Here is a 14,487-nt window from a genome sequence, read left to right on the forward strand (position 1 = left end):
ACACCAGCATCTGAGCAACACATACAAATCTGGCTAATGACATTACACACATCATCAGCATCTCACATATATGCACACACCTCCCCACGCCGGCCTGTTTTGTTTCACACTGCTGCAGACAGAATCTTTCAGCTGCCGAATCATTATTAGTTCTATTATCAAGCAAACAGACCAACACCACCCACAGGGAAGAGAATGCATTGGCTGATATCTGCCTCCACCAAATTCACCATAAGCACCATTTGGCAAACACGACTCTATTATTTGTGCCTTTGTTTCAGATTTTCTCTCTATTTCCTGTTTTTCTTATTTTGGGGCTCAAAACCAAGCATTTGATTTTTAAAAATTCTTTTACACATAAAAAAAAAAAAAAAAAAAACGCTCACCAATTTCTCTTACTTTCAGTCTTAGCTGTTTTTAATTTCAGTGTCTCACATCTTCTTTGAAATCCAAACATGCACACACACATGCACAACAATTTTGAGCTGTTTTACACTTAATTAGTGTTCTTCAGTTTCTTTCACTCACTGCCTCTTAACTCTGCTCTCTGCTCTCTCAGCAGCATGTTTTCATCAGTGAGCGCTTCGCCGTTTTTCCTTTTTTTTTTTCTCACCACGCTTCCTCTTCTCTTTTCTGTCATTAAGTTTTTAAGAATAACCCTGGGCTGCATAACAGATGTTGCGGAGGTGAAAGGAGCTTACGTGCGCAAACATGCACATCAACAGGACATGCTATTGTGTTAAGAAGGTAGAGCTGTTACCACTCTCTATTAGTGAGACTGAGAAGTCTTTCTGCTCGAATCAACCACGTTATGACATCTCACTTTCCTTTGTGCCTTTCTCTTTCGGCCTTTCACTCTATATTATTCAAAACTCTGCTCAGAAAAGGTTGTTTTTCTCAAACTAGGCTTGTAGAATCTGTCTCTGAAAAGTGAACTCGCACTCTGTTTCTTTTCTTCCTCGTTTTTTTTTTTTTTTTTATTTCAACAGGGCTAAAAACTGAACCATGCTGCAAGATGGTTATCTATGAGGATTCTTGTTTGATCTCACCTCTGTAGAAAAAGTAGTAAGAGAGCTGGCTTTAGGCAATAATTGTACATCTTATTTTGCACAAAGTATCCAATTAATCACCGCTTATTATTTTAAGATTTTCAGACATTTTTTTAACAGATTGCAGCCCCCTCCCTTGACTCCCTGCTGAATATCTCCAGTTCTCACAACAGATGTACTCCATAAAGGCAGACTTTAAGACGCATAGCAGATGATATAGTTTAGAAAAAAAACAGGCATCACATAGATGGAACAGCTTCATGCTGACTGCTCACCAAAACTCCCACATTAAAAACATGAACATAGGAGATCACACAGGAATCTGGCACATAACCAAAGCCTGCAGCTATTCAGAAAAGTAGATGGTTGTAAGGATGGAGAATCATTAGACTGCAGACAAAACAGAGCCACACACGCACACACACACACACACACACACACACACACACACACACACACACACGCACACACACCGATGCTGGGAGGCAGAAGCTGTAACATGTTTAACAAGGAGTGAGAGAAAGTGAGGACCAAAGGGGAGAGCGCTTTTTGAGTGAAAGGCCATCTGCTGAATCAGTGGCCGTGCCAGTCGCTTGCTAACTTCTCATCGCTCGCACCTGCCAGCTTGCCAAAGCACCCTCAGGAGGACAAAAGCACCAACTTCACACACAAACACGACGCGCTCGCACACATATATACTCGCAGAGCAATAATGGCACGCACACAGCAATAACTGATGTGATTTGTCAGCGCCGTGCTGTGTCTGAGGAGCTCTCAGCGTTTTTTCATGTTTTTCCCTCCTGCGGTAACAATAGCATAACAGCACTTTATTAAACGAGAACAGGACAGAACAGAATGGCCTGCAAATCAGCCCGTTTATGAGGCATGGCTGTTCAGTAGCCTGCCGGCAAAGGCTGCAGGAAGTGTGTATGCGCCTATGTGAGGATATGAGAGAGAGAGAGAGAGTGTGAGGGCGCACTGCACATTGTTATTTTATAGTTGAGCTGTAAAACCCTTCATGGGCAGGATGTGGACTCAATAGGTGAACTATGGGTAAAAACTCCAGCACTTATCCAGTCTAGTGATTATTGGGGAAATGATTTAAACATCTGGCATTTAGGGGGAAAAGGACCTTACAAATGTCTGGTGGGAAATCATTTCAACCCTGGCTGACTCACGGTGTCTATTTCAATTCCAATTTAATCACTGTCCACATTGAACAGGTCTCTGCAAATACATCAGATTCTCAATACCTTACCGGGGGGGGGGGGGGGGGGGTTTCATCCAAATGTAAATTTCAAGAGCGGAACAGGAAATGAAAGCTGCAGAGCCAGAAGATGGGGAAAAAGGAAGAGAAAAGCAGAAGCAGAGAGAGAGAGAGAGAGAGAGAGAGAGAGTGCTGAACAGAGTGAAATGAGAGCAGGGAGAGAAAGAGAGATGGACTTATTGACAGATAAGAAAAGGATGAAACAGATGAAAAGGAGGAGGTTTGGACAACGTAAGAACAGACTAACCAAACCTTATTTTCAGACCTGAAGCACACCACTCCTATTGCACCTAACAGTGCAATCACCCACCCATTATTGCCCTTACTCTTCCTCCTCCTCCTCCCCCTCTTCTTTCAAACTCACTTGTAATCTACCTTTTCATCTTTTGCTCCCTGCACCTCTCTCTTCTTCCTGCTGGCTCTCCTCCTCCCTCCATCAATCTCCTTTTCTCTCTCAAGCCTCCTCCTCTTTCTCTCTATCTTTCACACCATCTCAAAATGTAGCTCTCTAGTGGTGCAAACACACTTCAGATGTATCAACCCCCCCCCCCCCCCCCCCCCCCCCAACTGCAGTCTGTCATTCCCACAGCCTTTCTAATATCTTCTCATTTTATCCTCCACTTCTGTCTCTCCTTTACCTCACCTCTGTCCATCTTTCTCCCCCCTGAGCTCTCTCTCCCTCCCGCCCGTCTCTCTAGTGATGCAGCTTTGATCCTCGCTTCATCCCCCAGTTACAAACACAGTATACACCCTTACACCTATGCGCGCGCACACACACACACACACACACAGTTTGACAGATGTACAGATGTTGTTTAATAGAAAGCAGTAATCAACACCACTTCCTCATGAGTGTCCCCACAAACAGAGGGAGGGAAAGAGGAAGAGAAAGACCTGAAATTGATGGCAGTGCATCGACCCCTCACCTAGTTAACACCTCCTCCGCCTGTGAAAGCTGATAATTTGAGTGCGAATGTGTGTTTGTGTCATCATGCGAGTTCATAACACACTATGGTTAACAGGTTGTTTAGCCTTGAGCACACACAACCACACAATTCCCCTCTGATTAAAAAAATGTTGATGTGTTCTTGTTCACATGCTGTGTGTGTTTGTGTGTGTGTGCCCCTGCCACACAGGACAGTCTGCACTGATTACATCCCTCTTAGTCAATAGTGAATAGAGCACTCAGCCTGATAAGCAATCACCTCAATCAATACTAATGTTTTTAGTGTGTGTACATTAGTGTGTGCATGTGGATATGTGTGTGTAGCTCCTAACATGTTGCTAATCTAGTCGGAGCTCATAGAGGATAAACATTTAGTTACAGGCACGGTAAATCACAGACGCCTGTCATCCCCTTTTTTCTCTCCTCTCCTCTCCTCTCCTCTCCTCTCCTCTCCTCTCCTCTCCTCTCCTCTCCCCTTGTTGCTGTCATCCCTTTCTTCTTCGTCCAAAGAGCTCTCTACTCGCTCCGATCCTTTCATCTTCTCACCTCTTACCAATCAGCATTCTTTTATTTTCCTTTCTCCCTCTCATCTCCTTCTCCTCTTTGGCCTTCTTTGAGACAGAGCATGAACAGCAGCCTAACCTTCAAAGGGAGTGATCATAGAGAGTCCTTGCTCTTCACATATAGAATAACACGGCCTTTAGTTGGGTATAAATGTCAAAGTTGGGGGCCCTGCTTTGGCACACCCACATGTAATCCCTCTGAGAGCTATGAAGAGAGACCAAGTGGGAGATCTCCAGTTTGACTATGAATATGTGTGTTAACGATTGTGTGTAAATGAATACACATGTGCATTACCAGTCAGACCATCTCCATATATATGATGAGTGGCAGATTCGCTTTGAGCCTACGTGAGCTATTGTTTTCCCCATGTGGAGAGTGAAGATGTAAACCTCGGGGCAATGCTGCCTCAGACATTGCTTGTTGCACTTGTAGTTCAGTCAGTTTCAACTTTAATCTTTTTTGTTGGTGACCCTATAATGAATACAGATGTCAGTAGCAGCCTGTGATTGACAAAAAACCTATTCTGTATATATTAGATGTACCACAAACTTTGCAACACCAACTAAAAGAATAAAGCTGGTCAGCAAATCCCATGAAATGACCAAAACCTGACAAAGTGTTAGTGAGTCTTCACTACTTTCAACGTCCCCAGCCTGTCTGTATTACTCTCAGCTCCAAGCCTATTCCTCCTCCTCCTACTGTAGAGCTAAATCTTTACAAACAGACAGTGAATATAGACTTAGTCTTATAAAATGCTGAGCAAATTCCTACAACAGGTGGGAACTTTAGTTTTGAATGAACATTACTCAAACAGGTGTAAACAGAGCATTTGTCTGGGACTATTTTCATCTGTAGATCTGGTGGGCGAGTGAGCACTTGTGGTAGCAGGGCATGAGACTGAGTATGTGAGACTGACTCACAGTCATATTACAATCATGTGAAGGTTGAGAAAATAACCGCTAATACCTTCTTCTGTGTTTCATGCATCAAATACATAATTCACAAACAGACTTTATTAGATTTTGAATTTCCCGGATGCCTGCCACATGGAGACATGAACCTATGCTCCACTTTACTCCTGCCCTGTGCTCTCTGCCATGTCATGTACAGATGACCTGAGTGTCTCGTCACTTTTGCCCCTACCTGCCGCTGACAATGAAGCAAGTCACCAGGAAGATGAGGAGAACGATTCCCCCAGCGATGGACACAGCCAGGATGGTGGACTGGTTAGGGTCCCCGATAGCCAAAACATCTATACAGGAGACGGAGAGAACACAGTGGATTAGTACAACAAGCATAAATGAGGATGAAATGAAGCTGAAGATGTTTTCTGCAGGAGTAAAGTTAGGGATGAAAAGACTTAGGGGGGCTGGGTGTTACAAAAAAAAAAAGAAAAAGACAGCAAGAGAGATGGTGAATGCGGCGGTGGGGAAGAGGGAGAGAGAATGAAATATGATAGCAATAGAAAAGGAGATAAAAGACAGAGGTTGAAGGAGAGGGAGGAAGAGAGAGCGGCAAACGGGTAAAAGAGAGCGAGGGAGGTGGGTGGAATAGTAAGTAAGGTCCTTGATGAAAAGCGCTCTCCCTCTCTGCATTGCCTATGAGGGTATGAGAGTGGACGTGAAAACCATTCCCATTCGGCCGCGCTGTCCAAATGGATATGTTAACATTGCACATAACAAGGCTACCGCCGAGAACTTTCTGCAAAGAGGCATCGATTTTTACGCCACACCTATCGAGCCATTACTCAAAACAAATACCCCATTTATCAGGCTTAGCTAAGCATGAGCGGATACGTGTGCCTGTGTGTGTATGTATATATGAATGCGTGCGTGTGTGTGTGTGTGTGTGTGTGTGTTGGAGGCAAATTAATGCCTCTAGGCAGGCACAGATAAGCATTGATCCCCTATTACATTTACTGGCGCACACATACACAGCCTTCTTTAACAATCAATAGAATTGATCTGATTAGATAACCTTGATATGATTGCGATGGGGTCATCTGAATCTGGCAGATTTTACAGCACTGAACTTGACTGTGAACCTCCTGTGTGACGGCTCAGGAACAGTGATATACACCAGTGACATCCAGCCTCAGTTCCATACAGTGATTTGCAGGCACAGTCAAGTTTGTTACAATAGAATAGAATAGAACCCCATCTTTGAATTCCTTTTATTGATTATTGAATGATTAGTAGGCTAATGTGTGTCTGTTGTATGCCACATACACAATCTATAGTGCAGTGCTACACATAAACTGATTTATCCCCCTCTGCTCTGCCTGTCTGGGGATCAATGCTCACTTTGAGGAGCATATTATGGGGCCTCTAAAGCAGAAAATCCCACAGCACATAATGAAGAGATAATGAAAGTGGATGACAGCAAACAAAGGAGAAAAGGACGAGTGACAGAGAACTTGAAAACATCATGGCAGAGACACAACACAGTGCGCCCAGAGCTGTTTGTCCCCACAGGCCTGGATCAAACCCAGCATAGATTTCTCTTTGGTGTCTCCTTTTCTTTTTTTTTCAGTATGGAATACATTCCTAAATGTAAGCGGCCAGTTGCCTTTAAGCAAAAAAAAAAAAAAAAAAAAAAAAAGAAAGAAAACAAAATTCTGCTCTACACTGATCACTGCTGTTACAGTATAGTTGCAGGAGAGGAGTAAAACCAGTCTCAAAATATGAGTCATCCAGGTAGTAAGCTGTCCAGGCAAGTTTAAATTAATTCACGAAACAACCAACAAAATACCCGTGGATGTCAGGTGTTTTGTATTCATTGCTGTTATCATGATTTATGACTGGTGTACACCTTTTCTGCCCTTTAGATTTCGCTCCAGTGGTCAGACCTCACAGTCCAGGAATCCAAGTTTGCTGATTCTTTCTCCTTTGTTGTGAAATTGGGTTGTCTCCTTTTAGCTGATATGTATTCTAGGACGTTTTTCAGCGTTCAGATACATAGACGCCCTGTGAGGCTGCAGAGGTTTCTTTGTCTGACAACAGAATTGAAAAAGCCATTTGAAATGAAAGTGAGCTATTTTATAACCATCCAGTGGATTGATTTAAACTGCAGGAGGGTGAATCAGGCTCTTACTGCACCTGATATAATATGGCAGTACTCTTTGAGTTTCTTGTTCACCTGCACCATTCACCACCAATATGGATTTCTTGTGTTAACCCTGCCGACTGGTATGTAACTATTTTCAGCTACTGCCTGCTATTCCAGTTGTCAGCTGACAACCACAGGGGATCAGATGAAAAAAAAAAAGAAATTATTTACAAAAGCAAACATTAATAATTCATCTCTTTACCTTCATGGCTGGTTTCCAGTTCGATCTCTCCACCATAGCTCCCATAGCCTCCATCAGTTCGAGCCCTGACCCTGAACACGTAGGTGGTCCCCGGTTTCAGCCCATCCACTGTCATCATGTTGGAGCGAGTCTTCAAAACCGTGTAGTTCTGCTCCCGCTGGTTCTGAAGTGGAGGAGGGAGTGAGAGGAGGAGAGAATCAAATACTAAGCTTCATCGATAACGTTAAGTATCAGAGAAGTAAAGTGACTGTGGATAAGAAATGGGCTGAGAATATAGATATACTGTGAAGGGTTATATAAAGAGGAATGGACTGTGGTGTCGAGAGAGACCAAAAAAAAATAGTAACATCTGAAAATAATAGAAACCTCAAATAGTTGAATTTTAATGTCTCCTGGGGCCAAATACACCTCACTAAGTTTTCATTTGTTCATCACTGGTCCATTTGGTCGCATTTATACATGAGCATCTGTCAAGTCCCAAATCTGATCCTCTCTACACTTGGGGGCAATATGCAGTTACTCAAGTCCTGCTACGTTTCGCTCCTTGACTACCTCGTAGCTGCGTGTGTCTGTGTGTGTGTGTGTGTGTGTGCACTTACAAATGTGTATGTAGGAGGATGAATAAAGAATAAGTGTGTCTGTCAGTAAGCTGATTCCCTGCAGAGAGGCTGATACTCTACCTAATGGAAGACACTCTACAACATGGAATAACACTATTTTACTGCTAATGCCTGCTAACACACACACACGGGCTTAATTTCATCACCTCGGACGTGTTTTACGAGGTTTGTTTGACAGATGTGTGGTTAATTGGCTTGGTGTGAGCAGTAGGGGAGACATGAGGGAGAAGGCGATGGAGAAGGAGAGATAGAGAGGTTGAAGGAAGGAGAGAGTGATGTTTGTGATGAACAAGTCATTACAGACACACCCTGAGGCCAAACCCATATCCTACGAGCCTAGATGACATGTAGATGACGAGAACAAGAGGAGGAACCACATTAAACACGCTGCATTAAAACCTTTAAAGGAGTTAGTCCAGCTCTGTCCAAAAGCAACCAAATTGACCTGCACCTCCTCTAAAGCTGACTGATTAACAAGTTAAATGTAGTTTGTTAATCCAGGTTCAAGAATCACACATTGCCAAGATAATGTCCAGCACATGACCTTGTGTAAAGGCACCTACGGACTGTGAGATTTCAGCGCTCTCGTAGTTGTAGGCCGCACCATGTGACATGGATCTAATAAACATGGGTACAACATCAAGATTGATGTAGAGACTGTACGATGATTAACACCTGAATCGTAGGCTACAATGCAAGTTAATATACAGGAAGAAAACATCAGCCCCATTCACCATTCCTCTGTGCTACTGTAGTGGTAAACAATGAAGCTAAGCAAGAATCGAGCCCTTGAAATACTGGTAGGAGGCGGAGGAGAATGTGGACCCGGTTATGGCTTAGGAAAAGAGGCCGACTTCAGATACCACTTCACAAACAGAGCTTGAGATAAATATTTTTTAGCATACATAAATGTACAAAACCGTCATTTCATGCAGCCTTCCCATTGGATGGTTAGTAGGTGTGGGTCTCAGCAGCAGTCACATTGTGAGACGATCATCCTAAGTTTCTGACACTGTCAGAATTTTGTCTCTTTGGTTTCAAGAGTATAACAAGGGCCATCTTTGAACCTCTCTTAAAGTGTGTGGTAGGACCACTGTTTTGGACACATGAGAAAAGATACGGCCACGTTAATTTCAAATCGGTCATCTCTGTTGGGGACAGCCCAAATTCACACAGTGTAAACGTGCCTTTAAACCATAAGATTTTGTTGACATTAAGAGGTGCTGGCTTTGCTTTTGAACACAGCCATGCAAGTGGCTAAGCTAACCATTTTCCAGAGCTTCATGAAGAGCAAATAAGTGTATTTCTTAAAATGTCCAAGTATTCCTTTAAAGTTGTGGGACTCACAAAAGACAGACTGAAAAAAATCAAAGCAGCAGGTATCCTGATTTTTTTCATTCCTGGTTTGGGTCAAGCTGCAAAAATGCTGGATCCTACACTTCCCATAATCTAACGGGAGAGCATCTTTTCCCATTTCCTGTCTGGTAAACACCCACGTCTTCTACACTACACACAATTAGTTCGCAATGTTGATCATCATGTGTAAAATTAGTGGAGGGCTTCAAGTGTGTGTGTGTGTGTGTGTGTCACCTTCTCATAGTAGATGACCTCATACTCCACTATCGCCCCGTTGGGTCTCTCTGGACCCTGCCAGGCCAAAGTCACGCTGTCCTTGCTCCGCCTCTCCTTCAACACTACGCTCACTGTAGGAAAACAAAGAACGAGAGGCGGAAGTGTGAGCAACAAAGAGAGAGCAAGGTTCAACGAGATGTGGAACAAAAGCATGAGAAGAGTCAGAGAGAAAGAGAGAGAGAGAGAGAGAGAGAGAGAGAGAGAGGGAGCGGGTTGTGGGGGCGAGGAGAGAGAGTTCAGATGGAGTCCTTCCGCACTATAACAAGACGACCCATATTTAAAATGCGTGTCATGTAATTTTGCTAATGAGCGAGCTTACAAGGTGTTTTATAACATGTGTGATTACAGTATTCTACGATGTGTGTGTCTGTGACATGTGTGTGTGTTATTTATGTGCACACCCAAAATCCTGCGACTTCCTTTTCCACATTTGGGGACGTTCTTGTGTGGGTTGAAAGTGTGTGTTTGCACGTGCTTGTGTGTGTACAAATATATGTGTGTGACATGACATGTTGTAGTTGACATGTGGGGATCTTAATGAGGTTAACAACCTCCTACACCCTTTCCACCCCCCCCACCCCTTGTTATTGCACACACACACACACCCGTAGTGCGAAGCCTATTAGTCATCACCACCCTGTCATATGCGCTTGTCTTGCATGAATTTCCCACCGTCCCACACTGTGACAGGGGCACATATGATTATATATGCGCAGGGAGAGGTGCAGAGGTGTCATTTTGTGGCATCAGAGTGATTTTACAGTTGTCATGTAAAAGCCTGATACTATCAGTGAGGACACTGCAATCAGGAGACAATTCCGAAAAATACACGCTTTGCTATTCTACAGATTCCCAGTTCAGGCTGACAAGTATGTTCTTCCCGGGAGGATTTCTTTTTCTTATCAGCTTTTAAAGGCGGATATCACTGCCATCCTGCAGAATTCCATCCTCTCAAGTTTGTCCTGCAATCTAAATCTGAAAACACCAAGCCACACGTAAAGATTATACCATGCGAGATCCGTTTGTGTCAACAAATTCTGTTTCTTCAACATTCATACCTAAATTTGTAGATTTTTTTTCAAGGAGTGACATTATCCCCAGTATGCGCATATGTTCTCACCTGTCTGTGACGTGGTGACATTGATGACTACTGTTCCTCTGGGTGTTGGACTTAAGTCTGATACTCCATTCTGGCTCTCAATAGTGAAGCTGTAGTTGGAGTCCGGCTGCAGGTCGGTGACCAACACAGTGGCTGAGGACAGACCAAACTGTCTGGGGACAAAATGGACGCTGCTACCACATGGTGTGCACTTCCTGCCGTCACCGGAGCACTTCCTGCAGTGGAGGCTGTAGGTGATGTCTCCTCGGCCTCCGGTGTCTCTGGGTGGCGACCACTCCAAGGTCACGCAGGTCTCATTCACTGTGGAGATGGGGTTCTCAGGAGCAGATGGGGAACCTGAGGTGAGAAACGGGTATAGATTTATTTCTCTGAACTTGTGTGTGTTCTTGAGGCCTAATAAACATATTTAAAAACGTGCACCACCGATTTAATTAACTCCCGTAACATTGTCAGACTCACAATAGACAGAAAGTTATATATAAAAAAAAGATCAAAGTTGATGCCACACAACCAGAGATATCCCTTTTTATATTCAACACATTGCAGTTCGACCGCTTGCAGAGATTCAGGTGTGTTTTGCTCGTAGCAGCTAATGTGGCCTTGGCTGCAGAGGTCTGGTAATTTCTTTTTAACTCTACACCATCTATATTACTTTTTTATATTTTTCAGTTTCAGGCCCAACCAGCGCTGACTCCAGTGACATCACTTGAGGAAATTTATCAGATTTCATGCCCTCTGGACTCACTCAACCTATTAACACCTAAGGCGCCCTCTAAAAAAAAAAGTATTCTAAAGCCTGAGCACTGTTTGAAAGCAACCTTTAAAAACCTTTATTACTCAGCCTCTGAAGCAGATAGAAACATGACATAAAAACACTTAAAGAGCTTAGAGAGCTTAAACCTTCAACTTTTATTGCAAATCACTGGCTTTGCCTTTGAAACCTAATATAGCTCGAAAAACAACAGGCACTCATTTGAAAAGTGATTTTACAATATACGGCTCTGTACCCACTAAAACCATGCTATCCCAGCATGCACCTGGCGAGAAGCATGGTACAACCTGTACAAGTCAGGGTGTCTACCACTGAGCTATTGCACCACTCTGTATTCCACCACTGGTAAATGTGATTTTTTTTCCCCCAAATGCACAAAACGTGCATGTTCTCTCAAAGTGCATTGTTTTCATGTTCATCACCAAATTAATAGCAGCTTCTATTAAGAACAGAATTCACGTTGATTAAATTAAAAATGAATTAATGTGACTCCAGCCAGAGGGTGGACACTTTGTGCTCGATTAATGAATAGTTTTGGAATGGACAGTGATTAAAAGAGCTCGGCTGATTGTAAATGTGACATTATGACAATATATTAGACTTCTGTAGTTTAAATTAATCTTTACAGAGAATCTGCATGATGTTAAGTAGTAGACTCCTGACTGCAGGGAGGGTTTTTTTTTTACCATGTGCAGTTAACTGATACTCTTTGGGGCTGCACTGCAGACAATAAATAGTAAGTGGACAATGATCTATAGAAATTGCCCGAAGTAATTTTCTCATGAGTCAGGTACATTTTATGATTTAGAGCAGTTAATATTTCTCCAAACTGCAGCTGAAATGATTAGTGTATCACAGAGTCAGAGTGCAAGAAGTGTCACTAATCATTTTCAAGGAAGCTGACACAGAGTCACAAGCAAATATTCTTTATTATACGTTCAGATGAAGTGTGTTAATGTTGATACTTCAATTGAAATGTATAAAATTTTTTGCTTAGGACTGAAGAAGCATTTCGTCTCTAAATAAACCTGAGAGGTTGAGTTGCACTCTGTGTCCTTTATGCAGATACTTGATTCTCAGCCACATGCTCGCCCTCATAGATGTGAATGTGTGTATGTGATATTTTTGCTGCGCGCACTCACAATGAAAGATGCCAGACAAAAGGAAATATGACGTATCATATTCAGTTGGGTGTGTGTGTGTGTGTGTGTGTGTATACACATGAATCAAAGAGGTATCCACCCTCCCAGCCCTGTGTGTTTTTCTCTGACTCTGCTGCGTCACCACAGAGGATCCATTCAAATGGACGAGCAGGATGTGCAGTTTCTCTAAAACAGCTTGTTCAACTGCTTGTATAATAAAGGATTAATTAAACAAGTATTATTTAATTAAGTCTACATCTGGGCCTTTTCTGTGCTTTTTCATTGGCAGATCAGTTTTAAATATTGCCAAAGGTTTGAGCAAACCACAACCATGTTTGCCATGTCATTATTCACTGATTATGGTTGAGGTATCTCAACCATATGGAAATGTGGCAGTAGATGCCCATTCAGCCTGACATCTCATCAGGCTGTGGCTGAGCAGTGGGCCCCAGGGGTCCTGCTGGCAGAGCCTGGGACTTTCCTGATTAGCCTTCCCAGTGGCGAGCCTCTCTGAAGAGCAAGAGTGATGGGGGATAGCTGGGCGTGGGCATCAGGGGATGGAGGCCACGCTGGGGATAATTGAGGCTGTCGGTCATAAATCTGCTGAAAGGGCGTGCTGACTTATCCCGTTAATTCTGCCTTTTTCTTTTCTTCATCCCCCCACTTCCCTAGGCCACACTTAACTGTCTGTCATCATCATTTTTACTGATCGGCCTTTTATGACAGTTAGATTATATGCCTCTGATAGTCCACTAATTCCCCTGCTGTTCTATTCTTTGCCTGTGTCTTAAGTGTCATTCTCCATATCTCTCCATGACTAATTCTTTCACCTTTTCTCCTTATTTTCTCATTTTCTCCCCTCGATCCTCCTTAGTGCTCCTCACCAGGCTGGGGAGCATGTGTGCGCGTATGTGCCCATACATATTTGAACAAACCGTTACTCATTTCCAGCTGATAACACCTGTCACATCTCACCTGCTACAACGATTAATGAGTGTAATCTACCATAACCTGATAATGGGTTTGGGTATGTGTGTGTGTGTGTGTGTGTGTGCGTGTGTGCGTGTGTGCGTGTGTGCGTGTGTTCTTCCATATTTTTCTAGTTCAGTCTCTCTCTCCCGCCATGTCACTGTTCTTTCCCACCCCCACATCCTCCGTCTATCTCAATCCATTTCTTTCTGCCCCTGTCTTTTGCTCAGCCTTCCCCTCCTAATCCTTTCTATTCTCCTCCGCCTCTGTTCATGAGGATGTCGTCCGATCCCTCTGGCTCTTTGTGTGTGTGTGTGTGTGTTTGAGAGAGAGCGAGAGAGAGGCAGAGAAAGAATAAGAATCATCATCAGCTTTCTACCAGAGTATCACCCATATCAGTGTTCTCATCTGAGATATCTGTGGGCCGCAACCACACAACTACCAGCGTGTGCATGTGTGTGTGTCGTCTGTATGATTGAGTAAACCAATAGCAAATGAAGAGGAGGAAAATGCGTGGTTGGATTATACATTAATAAACCGAAAGCAGCCATGTGATGTAAATTCCTACAGGAATACACTGCAGACTCATAAAAATGAAATGTAATCCAATCATTGTAACTGTAAGCTGTTTTACAACAAGAAAATATAGACATGCAAATATTTGACTATGTATGCAGCATGGTGTCCAATTGGCCTCCATCTTTATAACTGTGTTTGTGTGTTTTTTCCTGGTGTTCGTCTCACTCACGTGTGCAGGCCATCGAGCGTGGGTCGGTCTCAGCTCGGTAGAAACTTTTCTCACAAACGCACTCGACTGCTTGTTCCTGCGGGGACGAGCTGTGAGGAGGACATTTGGTGCAGTAGGCATCCGTGGCTGAAGCTTTGTAGGTACCAGGTCTGCATGCTGAGCAAAGACAAAGAGAAAAAGACTTTTTTAAGTTTACAATTTTTAAGTTTTTCTTTGTTGCTGCTTTTTTTGACTCTATTTATTTCCCGTCCCTGTACACCTTAGAAGATATCCCTGCTTGGCTACAAATGCATTTAGATATAATTCTGGGTCATGACAAGTTTGCATTCCGTCATTCTTGTTTTCATA

General features: G+C 43.2%; 1 protein-coding gene across 6 annotated transcripts in view; it reads right to left on the reverse strand.

Moving 5' to 3' along the window:
* Positions 1-14,487, reverse strand: part of epha4b (eph receptor A4b) — a 110,959-nt gene that overhangs the window by 54,222 nt on the left and 42,250 nt on the right. For all 6 annotated transcript variants that reach the window (XR_011692864.1, XR_011692865.1, XR_011692863.1 and 3 more), the window contains exons 6-10: positions 14,140-14,295; positions 10,509-10,844; positions 9,347-9,459; positions 7,137-7,299; positions 4,970-5,078 (exon numbers count right to left, since the gene is read on the reverse strand). Coding sequence is in view for 3 of the 6 variants with exons in the window: in XM_071490888.1 (XP_071346989.1) it covers positions 4,970-5,078; positions 7,137-7,299; positions 9,347-9,459; positions 10,509-10,844; positions 14,140-14,295 (877 nt within the window). In the remaining 3 variants the exon portion in view is untranslated. The remainder of the gene's footprint in view (positions 1-4,969; positions 5,079-7,136; positions 7,300-9,346; positions 9,460-10,508; positions 10,845-14,139; positions 14,296-14,487) is intronic.

Source organism: Trachinotus anak, unplaced genomic scaffold (genome assembly GCF_046630095.1).
Source record: "Trachinotus anak isolate AG129_WGS33_773 ecotype Australia unplaced genomic scaffold, CSIRO_AGI_Tana_v1 ptg000012l, whole genome shotgun sequence".
Classification (NCBI taxonomy): domain Eukaryota; kingdom Metazoa; phylum Chordata; class Actinopteri; order Carangiformes; family Carangidae; genus Trachinotus; species Trachinotus anak.